General features: G+C 47.0%; 2 protein-coding genes across 2 annotated transcripts; one reads left to right on the top strand and one right to left on the bottom strand.

Moving 5' to 3' along the window:
* Positions 1-931: 931 nt before the first annotated feature.
* Positions 932-1,925, top strand: LOC134498628 (olfactory receptor 51G2-like). Its single transcript, XM_063304788.1, has one exon. It carries the CDS (start codon positions 981-983, stop codon positions 1,923-1,925), a length of 945 nt encoding a protein of 314 aa, XP_063160858.1. The 5' UTR covers positions 932-980.
* A 4,400-nt stretch (positions 1,926-6,325) lies between these two features.
* LOC134498627 (olfactory receptor 52B2-like) lies at positions 6,326-7,291 on the bottom strand. Its single transcript, XM_063304787.1, has one exon. It carries the CDS (start codon positions 7,289-7,291, stop codon positions 6,326-6,328), a length of 966 nt encoding a protein of 321 aa, XP_063160857.1.
* Between the last annotated feature and the right edge of the window lie 10,385 nt (positions 7,292-17,676).

Raw genomic sequence — 17,676 nt, 5'->3', positions numbered from 1 at the left:
CAGGATGATTTCCAGTTTGGTGAGTGGGGCAGGGCACTGGGTGTGCAAAGGGAACTGGTAGCAGCAACAGCAGCAAAAAAAAAAAAAAAAAAGACAGTGAAAAATCCCAGTTAATACAGCAATAAAGTTAGGTAGAATACAAGGAGGTAGAATCCAAAATAAAAGGGGCATCCAATTACACAGCAAGATTTTAAAGGTCTGGGGGAACAAAGAGACATTCACATGATCCTAAAAGGGTATCTTTGAAGGTGTCTCTTTGGGTCTGTGCATTGCCCAACTTGGGGGGAGGCACAGCCCTGAGACCCTTTTGTTGTTAGGCACCCAGAAGAGCCTTTTGCTGGCAAGTCTTTGATTCATGAAAAAGAAAAGGTAGGGCCAGGGTGAGAGATGAATTTTTACAGTAAAGAATCTGTGGGGAGAGAGGTGTGTCTAGTGGATTTTCAAAACAACTGCTGCACATTTATTGGTGGGTTTATGTGTGCAAAGGCATCTGCAGCAAGCTGAGATTTCCCCCAAATCCTGAAGGGTGCATTGTGACATCATGACACAAGCTCACCCCCTAAAGTACTTGTATATGATATTGTGATACAAGCACAAAAGAGGCAGTGTGTGCATTGTGGCACACGTTTCTCAGGTGTTCTCTCTTTCCGTCCATGAATGCCTGTCTGTCTAATCAGGCAGTGAAGCCAGACAGGGAGGTACTGAACTAAGAAGGTATGGCAGCCTGCCACACCTGATGATGACCTGCAGACATGTTGGAGTTGAATCCATGGAATCCCCCCATCATTGGCCAAACTAGGTGGGAGTTATAGGAATTGAAATCCAACACATCTAGATGCAGGACACTGTGCAGTGGAGATCTGGCACCCAGGAAAAAGCACCTGATGGGAGTGCAGATTCATAAAATGTGTCCTCATGCCCATCTGACTTATTGTATCTTTGCTTCCCAGTGAACAAAGCAGTCCAGGAATAACAGAAATATGTTCAGCAACCACTCGGAATTCAGCTCCCCGGTTTTCCTGCTGGCGGGCTTTCCTGGGCTAGAAAAACACCACTCCTGGATTTCCCTCCCCATCTGCTGCATGTGCCTCGTGGCCATCACAGGCAACTGCACCATCCTCTTTGTCCTCAAGACGGACCAATCTCTCCACACCCCCATGTACTACTTCCTTTCCATGCTGACGCTCTCAGACCTGGGCTTATCCTTTGCCACTTTGCCCACCATGCTGAGCGTCCTGTGGGTCAACCACCGTGTGATCCATTTTGATGCCTGCTTGGTCCAGATGTTCTTCATCCATACTTTCTCCATTATGGAATCTGGCATTCTTCTGGCTATGGCCTTTGATCGCTTGGTGGCCATCCAGATCCCTCTGAGGTACACAAGTGTTTTGACCAATGAGACAGTGATCAGGATCGGGGTGGGGGTTGCAATCCGGGCAGCTTGCCTTGTCCTGCCAGGTTCCATCCTTCTGAGGCATCTGGAATATGGAAAGATAAATGTCCTTTCCTACTCTATGTGTTTGCACCCAGATCTCCTAAAGGTAGTTCATTCAGACAGGAGGATCAGCAATGTCTACGGCCTGATAGCAATGCTCTTGTCCACAGGGGTGGATTCACTTCTGCTGGTCCTCTCCTACTTCCTGATACTTAAAACTGTCCTGGGAGTTGCCTCCAAGGAGGAACGCTTTCGGACACTCAGCACGTGCATCTCCCACCTCTGTGCGGTCCTCAGCTTCTACATCCCCATGCTTGGCCTCACCATGATCCATCGATACGGGAAGCACGCTCCCCACATCGCTTACACCCTCATTGCCAATGCTTATCTGCTGGTGCCTCCCATGATGAACCCCATTGTGTACAGTGTGAAAACCAAACAGATCCGCACACGGATCCTCAAGAGGTTTCAGAAGGAGAGGGTACAGTGAGCACCTGAACTTGATGGGAGTCTGAACTCCAAAAATTGTGATATGGGATTTTACATCCTCCATGAACTGCTGTTCATGCATTACTGTCATTCAAAGCAAAATTGCAATTCAAAGTTTAATGTTGAAGCGGTATAGGCTATGAAGGTACAGAAATCCCTTTTTGTATCAGAAAAAGAACAAGTTGTGCCTTTATCTTCAGGAACAGCTCTGCTCTGTAGTAGAAAGAGAAAATATAGGGAATCAAAGTTGGCTTTTTTATGCAATCGTGGCCTGTTATCTCAGTTCAATGGGGAAAGGTGGGTTCTCTTCCTTCTATGATCGAATAAATATGCAAAGGGCCTGTATGGGTCCTCTGAGTGGTCCCATTCAGATGAAACAGGGCTAAGGAGGAACTTGGCAATGTCTCTAAAGCTCAAAGAAAACTTGTGGCTTCTAAACATGACCTGAGTACAGGGCCGCAACTGGGGGGGGGGGCAAGTGGGCCATGTTCCCTGGGTGCCGCGCTAGGGAGGCACCAAAATGAGTGGTGGGGGGGTGCCAAAATGGGCACGGAATCCATGTTTGGCCCAGGTGACACAGACCCTAGCTGCGGGCCTGCCTGAGTACTCTGAATCAGAGCTTCATTCTTCTCTGAATTGTTTGGAAGGCCTGCCCATGTCCTATGCTGATGTTTGGATGGGACGAGGCCTGTTGATACCAATAAATGCACTCTTCTGCTCATTTGTGGGCTAGTGTAAAGGTAAACCCTGCGTGATGCTTGCTCAGATGCACTGTGCTCAGTCCACGAAAAGACCGCCAGCTTTCAGGACCTGCTTACCCCATCCTGATCTACTGAACCAGAAGGTCTGGTGAAGGAACGGAGATGAGGGTCTTTGTGCCAAAAGGGCAAACCACCTTTCCTGGTTTGGCTTCTCCCACTGCAGGACAACAACCCAAGCTCAGAGCATGTAAGGGGTCCAGGATGGGGGAGGGGCTTTCCTTGGAATGGGGGTGGGGGTGGGGGACATCAGACTTGTCTTCCAGTGGTGGCTACTCAGATCTTCAGCCGGGCACATTCAAGGGATCGTGTGGATGTCCAAGTCAGGAGCAGCTGGTATTGAAATTAGGCATCCTTTTTTGGGAATAAAGAAGCAGAATTTCTATTTGGTACTATCATTTATTTACCATACTTATAAACCACCCCAATCGTAGTGACCTTAGCTGGTGTACAATGGAGCAAAACACAGAAAACAGCACAAAATACAGTATCATAAAATAGCAATAAATAATAAGACCAAACCCCTTAATCCAAGGTGAAAGGCTGGAACAGCTCAGTCATGAAGGGTTTGCAAAATGCAAGGAGATTCCAGGCCAAATTAAAGCTTGTCGGATTAAGGTTTACTGAAGGCCGACCTTAAATACTGGGTAAAAAAAAATGCAGGTAGGATTGACTTAAAAATAAAATGAAATTGATCCCTGAAATATGCCGACCTGGAAGTAGGGCGAGAGGTTTGGGGACAGGGAGGAAGGAGATTGAATGAGGAGGGGAGAGGAGTCCTCAGCAGACGTATGTGAGTCTGGTTGGGCTTTATGGGAATTGTTGTGCAACGCAATGGCAAAAAACTACTTTACATGCCCTGAATTGGAAGCGCTCTGTGGCCATCCCAGTGAGTCTCCCGGAGGCCACGTTGGGCCATAAAGCACCTCCACCAGGAGAGAGAGAAACGTGGCACTCCTCTCAGTACCAAGGGAGAGAAAGTCCCTCCTGTTGGTCAGGGGCCCCTTCCCCTCCTTCCGACTTGCAAAGGAGCCAGGAATTGCCATCTTGGAGGGTTTCAGCCTAGCACTGACTCACCTCGCCTCCAGCATCAGCTCTCCTGGTTGGCAGGCTGACACACTTGGGGCCAAAGCAGGCGATCAGTCCCAGGGATTCTGAGAAAGACCCAAATGTTTGAAGTGGACATGGAATCTGGTTGTGTTTGAGAGCTCTACCAGTGGGCTGCAGCTGCTCCTTGGACCTTGGAAGCATCTATCCCCTTGGAAACCAGGCCCAGCAGCGTCTCCTCAGAGTCCAACTGGCCAGACGGGCTGATGTGCAGAGTGAGGGAACCCAGCCTGATGCCAAGTTGGAATCCAGGGTCCAAACAGAGATTCCTTTTGGCATCTGTGACTCCTCTGCATTCCCCAGCATGGCTTTGTGAGGTGCAGGGGAGGGGGGACACATTTGTGAACAATTGGTTTTGGCCTGAGCAGTGATTGTGAACGTGCCTTAATCTTGGAGAGCGTGCATCAGTCCTCAAAGCAGCATCCGAATAAACAGTTTAGAACACCTCAAAAGCTTCATTTTCAAAGCTAAAATTGGAAATCTTTTGGAATGTTGTACTCTGAATACTGAAAAGCAAGCAAAGGAAAAAAGTGACTCATCATTTTAAGAGAAAACAAAGAAATATCACCTGTTTGGCAGAAATGTAGCATATTATTTATCAGCCCTTAACTCCGAGGAAAAAAAAACTTCAAGGAAGAGGACAATAAAAATGCATTTGAGATGATGGAGTGGGGTGCATCTGGAGTGGTTTTCTCATGGTGCAAAATGCCATTCAAGCAGACTTCCAGTAGGGAAATGGTGGACTGAACGGCTGTGCCCGTGGGCTCAGCGGACAGAACTGACAACATGGCAGTTTTTTGGGCTCAGGCAGGTTTTTCCTGAAGCCCAGGAATGTTTTTCCAGAAAAAGGAAAACACTTGGAATCACCCCATCTGTCTTCTGGATGGCTGCTTGCAGCCAGAAGTTTGCAAACAGTGTTCACGCTCAACTGGTAAGAGCAGCCAGCAGGCTGGGAAGTCACATTTTTCAAGCCGCACTGCAGCCTTTAAGAGGCACTAAGACCAGCCACCCCATTTCTAAATCACCCAATTTATATTTCTTTTAAGGATGCATACCCTAAGAGAGGCTTTCTACAGCAAGGAGAAGCAGGTTCTCTTGGTGCTAATCGTTATTTTGGGAGGATTGATTTTTTAAAAAATTCTTTTTAAGTTTTGGACTTTGTTTTCCATCCAAATATTAAGGAGGATTGAGAGTAAATAATTGTCTCCCTGTTATTATTTTTGTACCAAATTTGAAGATATTAGCATTTTCCTACACGTTGAATGGGCTGATTTGAACCTTCAGCTTTCTGCTTCTACTTTCTCTGGGGAACTGTCTACATATCTCACTTTTGCTTGTGTAAATGCATTCTGGAACTCTTTCATATCTTCAACTTTTGCTGGCTAAGCTCCTAGGCTGTGCCATAATCTACTGCGTGAGACATGGAGATTTTAAACAGACTTTCTCTGACTTCCACCAAGATTTTAAACAGATTATTTTTTATTTCTATCAAGTTTTTATGCAAGGCATTCAGGACATCATGGAAAATATGAGGTCTAAAATGTATCATCTGGTTGGGGATGTCATGGATGAAATTGAGGAATTTAACAGCAACAGAAATGTCTCTTCAACTTCTGTTGAAATGTTGGATGAAGATCAGATAGTTGAGTTGAAGAAATTAAAGGGAGAGATCGAGTTGCAAGCCATAAGTGAAATTGATCTTCTGATGGAATACCATGGAAAAGAAGGGGTTACTATGTATGGGAGGTCTCCTGAAGAGAAGTCGGAGTTTTTGAGGGGGGCAGTTGGGCTGTTCAGTTTTTTTAAAGAAGAAAGCTCTGTGTGCTCTGTGGGGATATGTAAATGCTCTGGTTTATTTTGAAGTAGGATAAGGGTTTAAGAATATTTATCTGGATTGCTTTTAGGGTTTGGCTGACTTCATTTACCTTTAACAATTTGGATTAAGATTATTAAGGTATAATAAAAATAATAAATGTCTGGTTTTGATTTTAATATCATTAAGATTATTAAAATTGTTGTATTATCAAGTATAATGGCAGACAATTTATTATAGTAGACAGGAATCTATAGAATAGTAGTAGGAAGGAAATAAATAAATGCTGTCTTTTGGGGGGGAAGTTGATTAGGAGTTATAGTAATCATTAATATTCTTTTAATATAAGGGGAGGAAGCAACTGTATTTAGTGGTTTTTATAATGTGCCAATGGAATGTTTTATAGAAATAATGTGATTTTGGTTTAATATAGAGTAAGGGATTGATTAGGAAAATTGTTGTATATCCTTGCTGTTGAAAGTCAGAAGTCACCTAATTTTGTAATTTAAAAAAATTATCTTGTGTTTCCACACTTTTTTAGTTTTTTCTTTTTTTCTTTGTAGTTTTTTTGTTTTTCTGTAGCTTTTATCTTTGCTTGAAACTTAATAAAATTCTTGTTAAAACAAAACAAAACAAAACGCTATTCAAGCAACAGAAATGCGAGTTGATTGAATTCCCTATGCTCAACCCACCCCTTTTTTTCAGTCCAATAGGGATCTGGGATTAAGTAGCCCTGCCTCGCTTGCTAATGGCCTGACAGAGCCTTTCCCAAATCAGCTTGGTTTTTACTGCATAGACAACAGGGTTGAGCATAGGAGGCAGGAGCTGGTAGAGGTTCGCCAGGAGGATGAGGACAGACTGAGGGATGCCATGGCCAAACCGGTGGGCAAAGAATGAGAAGAAGGCTGGTGTGTAAAACATTAGGATGACACAGAAGTGACAGCTGCAGGTCCCCAGAGCCTTAAGGCGGGTGTCTTTGGAAGGAAATCTGAAGACAGCCCTAAGAATCAGGAGGTAAGAAGCAGCAATGAGGACAATGTCTAAGCCTGGAGACAAAAGGGTGGTTACAAAACCGTACCAGATGTTGACAGCAATATCTGCACAGGCCATGCGGGCAATGCCCATGTGCTCACAGTAGGAGTGGGGCATCACCCTTTGCCCACAGTAAGGCAGCCTCTTGAGGAGGAAGATGGTTGGGAACATCACGCAAAAGCTCCTGACAAGAGCCACCAACCCAGTCTTTGCAACCACAGAGGGAGAGAGGATGGAGGCATATTGCAGTGGCCTGCAGATGGCAACGTATCGATCAAACGCCATAGCTAGCAAGATTGTGGACTCCGCAATGAAGCTAATGTGGGTGAAGAACATCTGGGCAAGGCAGGCATCAAAGGAGATTTCCTTGGAATGGGACCAGAGGACACTCAAGGTTTTGGGCACTGTGGAGGATGATAAGGTCATGTCAGCCACTGCCAGCATGGCCAGGAAGAGATACATGGGCTTATGGAGGCTGTGCTCCATTTTAATGAGGAGGAGCAGGGAGAGGTTTCCCAAAAGCGCAAAGAGGTACATCAGGCAGAAGGCAATGGCCATCCAGCTGTGGTATTCCTCCAGGCCAGGGATGCCAACCAGGGTGAATGAAGCGGGAGAGAGACTGGTCTGGTTGCTGGACTGTTGGGGGTCCTGAAGCATGTTGATTCATTGCACCCAGGTCCAGGGTCCAATCCTCTGGTGGAGGACTCTACAGAGGGAGGGAGAAAGAAGATGGACATGTTACAAATGGAAAGTGTGGTTCCACCCAGTGCCCCAAGACTCAGCCACACAAGCCTTAGCTCACTTGAAGAATTCACAGCCTTTACACAAGAGGATGGCCCAACACAAAAGGAGCAACACCACAGGACCAGAGTCAGCAGTTTACCTTCATCTAAAAGAAAAAGGATACTCATTTGAGGACAACAACGTTCACATTTTGGACAGAGAAGATAGGTGGTTTGAGAGAGGGGTTAAGGAATCCATTCATGCCCAAGTGGAAAATCCTTCCCTCAACAGAGGCAGAGGCCTCAGACACAATTTGTCCCCCATTTTTCATGCTGCCCTTTCATTAGTCCCCAGGAAGATTAAGACCACTTCACAAGTTCACCAGGAAGGCCACACTTAATGATCCACTTGGGGATGAGCAAGGGATTTTAGGAGTAAGACGTCCCAAAGGCAATCCACACCTCCATGGCCCAATCAACAGCCATTCAGGTGCAGGGACAATGCAGCCACCCTGGAAGACATATGTGGGGTCCCCTCACCAACTGAAGAAGCTGCTTGGACAAGCAGCAAAACATTTCAGCCCAAAAGAAAGAAATCCAGTTGCCATGATTCAGCCTACTGTCATGTTCACTGTTTCAATGTATCTTAAACATCGTAACGTTTCCCATGCCATGGCGCTGACGTGTGTTTCTGTTTGGGAGGGAGCTGCTGTGAGACCTTGTACCAAGCTCTGTATGTGAAATCAGTACAATGGAATGTGTTTGGGTTATCTTGCCTGTTCAAGGCCTTTTCCCGCAGACCATCAGGAACTGTTAGGAGAACCTGTGGATATGGACTTGAGAAGATTCTAAGGGGGGAGGGATTTCATTTTCACCGAGGGTTCTTAGTTTGAATTTGCCCGTGCTTTTAGTATTCTTAGCTTTCTTTGTGATCCTGCATGCTGTTCTTTATTCAATCAGATATCCTTGAACTTCTGCCTGTGAGTCTGATGATACTTTAGAATAGGCAATCATTACACCTACAGACAATTCCACCTGGATGACTGAGAATCTTCATCGACATCTTGGTCTAGGATGCTCACAGTTCCTCAGCTGGAACTGTGATTGACTCTGTCCATGTGTTGTGAGATTCAGGAGTTTCCATCCTGTTTTCTGGCTGCTAGTTGGTGTTCATGGATGTGCTCTGCTAGTCTTCCGCCTGTCTGTCCTACACAGTGGCTGCTACAGTCCTTGCACCATATGGTGTAGATGACGCCTGTTTTTCCTTCTTGGGCTCCTGGGTCTTTCGGTTTACTGAAGATGCTCTGGAGGGCTTTGGTTGGTTTGCGTGCTACGGTGATGCCATGTGGTTGTAACAGTCTGTTGGTGGTTTCTGAGATACTTCTGATGGATGGCAGTGTTATCCTTCTCAAAGCTTGTGTTGGTTGGGCTGTGGTGGGTTGAGGGGTCAGGCGCTTTTTCATAAAGGAAACAGACCACCTATACAGCAGCTTGCAGCAAAATGGATGCCCACAGATCTTTTTGATAAAGTTGCGGGGGGGTATCCATTTTGCTGGAAGAGGCTGTATAGGCGGTCCGTTTCCTCTTTCTGGGGTTCCGGGTTGCTGCCGGGCATTCGTGCTCGTCTGAATAACGTTCTTACGCAGCTCCTCTCGTGGGAGGTTGGGTTGTTGCTTTGGGAACGGAGCGCTTGGTTGGTGTGGGTCGCTTTCCGGGAGACTGGCGTTCCTACCTTGCCGTCCTTCCCTCTGCTGATGAGGATGTCCAGGAAGGGTCGTGCGTGGCTGTTTTCTTCTTCCCTTGTGAATTCTATTCCACTGAAGACGTTGGTGGTGGTTTTGCGTGCTTCCTCCAGTTGCTCCTTCTTTATTATGACGAAAGTGTCATCCACGTACCGGATCCCTACTTTGGGTCGTATGCGTGGGTTAGGGTTAGTTTCTAGCCACTGTATTATGGACATTTTGCATAAAAATGAAAAAAAAATGAGCTTGTGATTTATGGCTTTAATGATTAGATAAGATAAATTACAGAAAGAAGAGAATCATAATGCACCTTTAGAGTGAGAGGTTAGATTATAACTGCTGTGAAGAATATCGGAAGCCACTTCTTTGTATCTTTTTTCTTTCTTTTGTATTTTTCTTTTACTTTTGTTTCTTTTCTTGCACTTTAAGCTTTCTCTTTGATTTCTTTCTTTTTCTTTTTTCTTCCTTACTATAAATTAGTTTGGATTAATTTTTATCTTACATACGTACATACATACATACATACACATGACTTTTGCTGACATCAGGACTGATGAGGCTTTATGGATTTGTTTATGGATAAGAGATGGGATGTGGGAAGAAGAAATTGTGTCTGCAGAGAGCTGGCTGGTGGCCTTGTTTTGGATGACCAGGCCCCTCCAAGGTGAGGTGGTGCCAGGGAAGCCCTTGCAGGTCTGCTGTGAGGAATATTCTCAGCAACTGTTAGACAAAGTTGCTCAACTTTACTCAGAGTCAGACTCTGACTGGGCAGGCCCTTTGGAAGTGACCAAGACATGTCTGAGCTTAGTTATCTGGGAGGAGTTTGAGCCAGTCAGTCCAGAGGAAGTGGACAGGATCATCTTGGCTGTGAGCTCAGCTGCTTGTTTTCTGGACTCTTGCCCATCCTGACTGGTTAAGGTTTCCTGAAGGTGGCATGTGGTTAGGTCCAAGTGGTACTTAATTGTCTCTTTGTGGGAGGGGTTGGTACCGCCCGAGTTGAAGAAGGTGGTGGGTGCCTCCTTCTTAAGAGGCCATCCTTGGACCCAATAGTGTTGGACAACTTCCATCCAGACTCCAACCTTCCCTTTTTTGGGGAAGGTTGTTGGGAGGATGGCTGGTGCTCAGCTACAAAGGGCGCTGGGTGAAGCAGGTTATCTAGATCCTTTTCAGTCTGGGTTCAGGCCAAGGGACAGGACTGAAACAGCACTGGCTGCACTTGCACATGACCTTTGGAAAAGTCAGAATGGGGGTGGTGCTTCCATCCCTGACCTCTCAGAGGCTTTCAGTACCATCAACCGTGATATTCTCCTGGTCCGGCTTCTGCGGTTGGGAGTGGGAGGCATTGTTTTGCAGAGGTTCTTCTCCTTCCTCCATGGCTGGTTCCAGTCAGTGCTAGTGGGGAAGGACAGGTCGAGCCCTAGGCCCCTGCAATATGGGGTGCCCCACGGCTCAGGTCTTTCACCTCTCCTCTAACGTCTACACGAAACCGCTGGTGAGGTAGTCCAACAGGACACAATATCATCAGTATGCTGATGATACCAGCTATACATCTGCATCTTCAGCTGGGCAGGTGATGCTGTGGCAGTGTTGACCGAGTGCCTGGAGGCTGTGAGGGTCTGGATGGGGAGGAACTGGCTCAATCCTGGAGAGATGGAGTAGCTTTGAGTTTTTGCCAGGGCTGGTGATGCATCATCTTTGACTCTAGATGGGTTGGACTGAGCTGGTGCACAATTTGAAGGTCCTCCTGGAATCGCAGCTGCTGCTCAAAGAGAAGGTGGCAGCCGTGGAGAGGGGGGCCTTTGCAAAAATTCATCTTGTGCACCAATTGTGCCCTTCCCTGGGTCCAGAGGCCTTGCTCACAGTCACTCATGCCTTGGGATTTCCTGGTTGGATTACTGCAATGCATTCTACATGGGGCTGCCACCCAGAAGTTACAGCTGGTCCAGAGTGCAGCAGCACCCACAGTGCTTGGCGACCCTAGGTTTGCCCATGAAACACCTCTGCTGCGCAAGCTGCACTGGCCTCCAGTTTTTCTCCAGGTGTAATTCAAGGTGCTGGTTATCACCTTTACAGCCCTAGAGGGCATGGAGCCAGGTTATTTGCAGGACTGCCTCTCCCTGAGGGTACCTGGCTATTTCACCAGATCGGACAGAATGGGCACGTTCCAGTCCCTCTCCCTACATATTGCCATCTAGCGGGACCCAGGCAGCCTGTCTTTTCTGTGGCAGCCCCTGCCCTATGGAACACCCTTCCCCTTGGTACCTGGCAGAACCCCACCCTCTTAAAAGCTGTAAAGAGCTGGCTCTTCCCCCAGATGTTGGAATAGGGTGGAATTCAGGCTGGAAGAGAGTGCTGTTGGCTGCATCAAGGGAGATTGGTTGTGGCCCCAGATTTCTTTGTTTCTGTTTCTGGTTTCTGGTTCTTTGTTTTTATTTTTTGTATGATCTTTGGTTTTATATAACTGTTGTCAGCCACCCAGAGTTGTGGTTCTAAAATGGGTGGCCATACAAGTCTTTTAAATAAATGAATAAAATTTGGGTGAAAAGGTGGAGAAAAGACATGTCCAATTTGAAGATGACCCAAAATTGGGTTGATAGGTTGGTTAACTAAGACTCTAGAAAACAGAAATAAATACCCAAATGAAATTTAACGAAGTTCTTTTTTATGTGTGGTGCCTGCTGTTACACCCAGTAATTACAGTATGTCTGTGTAATCAGTACGAGAGGGCGAGGTGACACAGCTGATTTTTTTTTTTTTAAAAAGCAACTTCATTTTGCATCAGCAGAGAATAGCTTCCAGGTTAAGGGAAGTAAAAAGTTCACTTTGGTGCCTTTAGTCAGAAAGTATCTCAGGGACTCTCCCCAGCTTGGAGCACCAGAGTTAGGAAGATTTCAGAGCAGCTTCAGAGAAGGGCAAAGAGATGGTGATTGAATGAAGTTCAAAAAACTGGAAACGAAGTCCCCCGGAGAGCGATTGAGAAGCTGGGAATGTCTAGCAATGGGAAAAGAAGCATGAGACCGGAAGAGAGAATCCTGCACATACTTGAAAGGGTGTCACCACTGAACAGGGTTTCCCAAACAGTGAGGGGGACCTCCCTTGCGAAGAACCTTTCAGTTACATTGTTGGAATAAACCCACCTTTTCCAAAGTTTCAGTGTATTGTTCTCATTGTTCATTTGTGTTCATGTTGGTGTTTGGATTTTTATGGGCGGTGTATACATTAAGATTACTGTAAAAGGAGGTGTGAAGGCAAAAAGTTTAGGAACCACTGCAATAGAAGACGAAGATTTGTTGGAAGAATAGATTAAGTTAGAAGAAGGCAGATTCTGACTGAACGTTAGGAAAATCTTCCAGCCAGGAAGAGCAGTTGGACAGTAGATCCAATAGACCAAGAGGAGGTGGGCTCCCCTTCCCTGGATGTGTTCAAGTGGAGGCTGGGCAGCCATCAATCCAGGATTCCTTTCTAAGCCGGGGCTCAAACCAGGTAGAATTCCCTATCAGAAGATGCAGGGATGGCCAGCTAAGATCCTTTGAAAAGAGCCCTCTGGGGAGAAAGTGGCCAGAAAGTGGAATGGAAGATACACCTATTAAACAAGGTGAATAATGAAGGAGTAGAAATATAAAAAGACCTAAGGCTACAAGACCCAGTAAAATATTTCTGAAGTAAGTAGCAGAATATGACTTATAGAAACTAATTGCATCTGGAAGCATTATCCTTCAGCTGATGTAAGACTACCAAAGGTGTAACTTTTCCAAGACACTCCTGGAATGGTTGCTAGAGATGATCAGCCACACACTTACCTATTCACCTGATTTATACCTCCGGAAGCAAAAGGTGAGGTACCTGGCCATTTAACTTCCATTTTCCCCCCACAACAACCCCCCTGTGGACAGAGAGAGAGAGATTGGCTCGACCCCCACCACTCAGGCAGCAGCCAAGGCAGAGGGTGAGCTGGACCCCAAGTCCCCCAGCCCAGTCCAGCTGGGGCTCTCGACTTTTACAAACATTCTCACCGACTGAGCCGTCTGCCTAAACGATTCTCCTTTTGCCTGACCGTGCAGCCCTATACATCCTGGCTTGAAAGTAAGGCCCAGTGACTTCAGCCAAAGTAATGGGACTGTAGTTTATTTACTTATTTATCAAGTTTATATGGCTGCCCATCTCACAAGAAGTGACTCTGGGCAGTGTACAGTAAAAAAAAAGTATAAAACAATAAACGTGTCAAACACAGTCATGCTAAAAAAAAAAGTTACACACACAGGACTTCCTCAGCAGTGGGGCCACCTCAAGATCTCAAGATTAACCGTGGCCAGAGATTTTATTGAGAGGGAATCAAAAGGAAGGCAGCTATTTGATCAGCAAAAATTATGTTGCTAGTATTTCTACCATATGATGCTGTAGCGAGTGAAGAAAAGAGGTGATATTTTGAGAAGTGGTTCAAAGCAGCTAATAAAGAAGTTAGACCAGAGATACCATGATCAAGAGGAGAAACCCAAGATGGGTTTTGTTCAGAGCTCATTTCTTCCCCCAAAAAACTATTGTTTGGAGATACGGACCAAAGAAGAGAAATTGCCTGCTTGCTGACTTCTGAAAATCCTGCCTGTAACTGTTAGGCTCGTTGCTCAGGGAGTTCAGAATGAAAACGCCGCTGGCCTCTTGGCTGCTCTCCACAGGTGTAAAGGTTCTCAACAGCCCTTCCCAAAATTTTGAAAAGCTTTCATTTTTTGCCATTACCAGTACAGTCAATTTTGGCCTTATTATGCTCTTAAGAATAGTATAATAATAGTATTCACTTATAAAAAATTATTTTGCATAATAACAATAACAACAACAATCTCACTAGTTTCTGTTTTACATTCTTTCTATCACTGCATTTGATGATCCCATAAAAACACAGGCATCTCCCTGCGTCGGAGATTCCTATAGATTATTTAGGTGAGTGAGACTCTCTTGTCTAGATTCCAGGAGTATGAAATTATGCCTGGAAGGGAGAAAAGTGATGTCCCATATTCCAACCATGGTTGCCCCAGTCCTTGTAAAACATTATTTTACTGCTACGTCCAATAAACAAACATTTCCGAGTTATCATCTCCTTTGTGCATCTGGCAGGCACAAAGAAAATCAGCCTTTGATTTACAGGATCGGTTCTTAGGATGGTGCCTGATGTGTTTCCAAGGTCACCAAGGCAATACACTGGCTAGAAATGACTCACCAGCAATGGGAGATGCAGTTCTCGAATGGAGTTGAGGAGCTTCTTCTGTGCGGAGAAAGGGTTCAGCAGTGCAAGGAAGGAGATTATTTATCCAGCCTTCATGGGAACTCCAAGGGCATTTCAGACAGAAATCGGCAAGAGAGGACCAGCTCCCTCTGCCCCAAGTGATGGAGAAGCTGAACACACCTCAGTCTCCCGTGTGGCTGCTTTTCAACTCTGTCCATGCCCGCTGGTGTTTTTTTCCAAGGCCAGAAGCCTCCCAGGTGCTCAGTTAGAGATCGCTTGTATGGTCCCGCAGGAAGGCTTTCAAGAGGGCAGCTGCTTCCTATGAGTGGGGGGATAACATGCCCCACTGGCTGACTGACTGCCCTTCTGTCCTCTAGAGTTTCTTGATGACTGACTCTGCTGGGGACCAGGTGACATTGGGGAGAAAGTGCTCTTAGCCACCACAAGTCTTCTAAACCAGTTGTGGATTGGGCAGGCAATTTTGCAAAGGGTTACTCTTTGGCCTGGGCCAAAAGAAAAAAGAAAAACAATCCACCAGGGAACCTGCTTGCTCAGCCTGAGTAATCAGGTGCCCTCAGAAATGGAACAGAGACTCCAATTGTCCTGTTTTGCCAAGCCTAGGAAGTCTAATCCAATGCCAAAAGTTGCCATACGCCACGAATCCAGATGATCGTTGACTGTCCCCAGCCCTGGTTACAAGGAGGGCATCAGGCACTGGTCCCATTTTCTTTGCTGGAACTGGGTGAGCTGCATGAGGAAGAGGAGCTCCTTCTGATGGGATGATTGCATGCTGATCAACAAGCACCTAGTTTTGCTTGGCCTGCTGCATTTGATGAAGAGTCCGTGCCTCTGCAAAGGGATGAAGGCTGCCCAATTTCATGCAACCCTAGAATTATAAAGCTGGAGGAGGCATCCTCCAGAAACCACAATGACACCATAGGTACGAAACACGTGCAGGGGTTTTCATCATGCAAAGGTCAGGAGGATGAGCCTGCTCATGTCTGATGCAAGTACATAAGTCTCAGCATTTGTAATATGTGGAAAAGACCTTGGGAGGCGGGGCGGAGAGATGCTGCCCAGGGAGTGGTCAGATAAGAGTGGTCAGAGCCCGCAGCTGGATAGTGAGCGGGGCAAGGGGCTCCTAAGGGACCCTCCCTCGTTTCTCGGGCTGTAAAGGAGACAGGGGGAGAATTGTCCTTTCAGACGTGCAAGATTGATGTCAGCCTTACCAGGTAGACCAGACAGGAAACAAGATAAGCTAATCCTACTTTATTGTAAAGCTACATTAACAGAATCTTGCAAGTCTGAAAGTGCAATTCCCATGATTTGGAAGCTCTAAATCTGTTAATATAACCCAAAACTGCATTTCCTTTCTTTCATGGACCTCACACTGTGGACTCATATGAGGTTGAAAATTGACTACTATTCCAAGACTTTTGTTACTAGTACTATTATCAAGCCAGGCATCATGGTTGCCTGCAGTCATCTTTTCTCCAGGCCAGCAACCACCACCTGTTTCTGGCTCCCCGCTCGGGGCCACTTTGAGGAACTGCTGATGAGCACTCTCTGAGCATCATTTTGAGCCAAGTTTCCATTTTTGGAAGGAAAGAGGACAACCAGCGGCAAGGTGGGTAGACTGTTATAGCGATGGGGACACCTAAAGGGAGAGATCGTCACGGCAAAAATCTGTGTGGCAAGAGTCAGCATCTGCTTGACGGCACATAATGAATCAAGCTTCCATACGCTCTCCATACCATCCAGCCGTCTTTGTAATCAACACATGGTGGGCCTTTGGCAAAGGTTTGCCGAGGATCAAAATACGTCTACAGCATTCCCAGGATCTACTAGGATGTTCTCTGGCAAAACACGAGATCAGACTACCTGACAACACTGTTCATGATAAATCCCTGCTGACTTTTGGTAGGCACCACTTCGTTTTCAAGGGACCTGCTGACCTGCTCTAGAACCTTATGTACTGATGCCAGACCAGCTGGGCTGTGGTTCTTGCACAACCCTCTCGAACACTGTGTGAGGAGGGGTCCAAGCTCACCAGGCAAAGACCCACATTCAGCCACAAGAAGCCAAGAAATGTGGGGTGGAGCAGCCTCCTCATCCCAGCTGGAAAACAGCTATTGCTGAACATACCCAACCAGGACTGGGTGACGTGGCAGCCTGTCTGCCCTCCACCAAGGAGTTTGGACTCACAGAGCCAAATTAATGTATGCCTTGGCAAAGGCCAAAACTGCTGCTCTGTTCCTAACAAAAGCGACAATTTCAGCTTCTTTGGCTGCCCACCAAACGCTTCTGCTGTGAGCCGCAGTGACATCAAGCGCATCGCACGAGTAAGCCAAATGCAAACTATGTGACTTGTTCCATTTAGGTGACGCAATTTCATCTGCCTTCTTTAAGCACCGCCCCCCCCCCAATCAATGAGCAACTTCACCCTTCCCCAATCTGCCGCTTTCCAGGATGCTGGTCTGCCGCCATGGCATGGGGGGGGGGGTCAGGGAGGCCACCCTGTTGAGGAAGACTGTGCCGCTGGGCAGGTTTCCTGGGCCCGAGAAAGAGCACCTCCGTATTCTGAGTGGTGGGCGGGACCAGCTGAGGTGCAGTGATGGAGGAGGGGTGTCCCCAGGCTCAGAATGATCTCAAGAAGCCACACAGACCTTGAGCAAGACAACAAACTTTATTCAGCCTATAAAATGGTGAGGCTGCACCTTTGTGGAAGACGACGAACACAAAGCAACAGAAGGGTTTCGAAAGGAAGGAAGGAAGGATTCCCTGGATAAAGAGAATAAGCAGCAGGCATTCACCCAGGGAGACTCTGTTCCCAGACAGCCCCCACCTGGGGCTGTGAAGAACCGAGGCCTTGCGACTCCAGCTCAGAGCCTCTGACCTGCCTGTTACGCCTGCCACCCCCTCCGCCTGCACGCAGACCCAAGCAACTGAGACGCAGCAGGAAGAGCTTCCGGGCTGTTCCAGGCTGACTAGCTGGAGAAATTAAGACTCTGAAGCCCACAAAGGAAGGTGGGCACCCTGTTGCACAAAAGGAGCAGGAGCCTGAGCATGAAAAGGACAGTGCTGGTCAGCCTCTTCCCCAGGAAAGGTGGGGGCCTGCCTGCTGCTTGGTGAATCAGCCAGGAGCTGGACAGACGCAGGGGCTGCTCCACCTCGTCCCAAGGAAGGCACATCCCGCCCGGCCGGGAGAAGCCTGGACAACCGAGGGCAGGTCCCAGCCACCCACCCTGCCCTCCTGCAGCTCCAGAAACTGGGGTACTCATCTCTTGCAAGATGAAAAGCCTGACCGGGGAGAGGTGGGGGGCGTGTGGGGGGAGAAACAAGGAAACAGTGGGCCTCCTA

This window comes from Candoia aspera, chromosome 5, assembly GCF_035149785.1.
Source record: "Candoia aspera isolate rCanAsp1 chromosome 5, rCanAsp1.hap2, whole genome shotgun sequence".
NCBI lineage: Eukaryota > Metazoa > Chordata > Lepidosauria > Squamata > Boidae > Candoia > Candoia aspera.
This window is presented reverse-complemented; position numbering and strand designations above follow the sequence as displayed.

Bases quoted from the DNA above. Each gene is read 5' to 3' on its own strand.
- LOC134498628 (XM_063304788.1), top strand. From the start codon at position 981: ATGTTCAGCAACCACTCGGAATTCAGCTCCCCGGTTTTCCTGCTGGCG.
- LOC134498627 (XM_063304787.1), bottom strand. From the start codon at position 7,291: ATGCTTCAGGACCCCCAACAGTCCAGCAACCAGACCAGTCTCTCTCCC.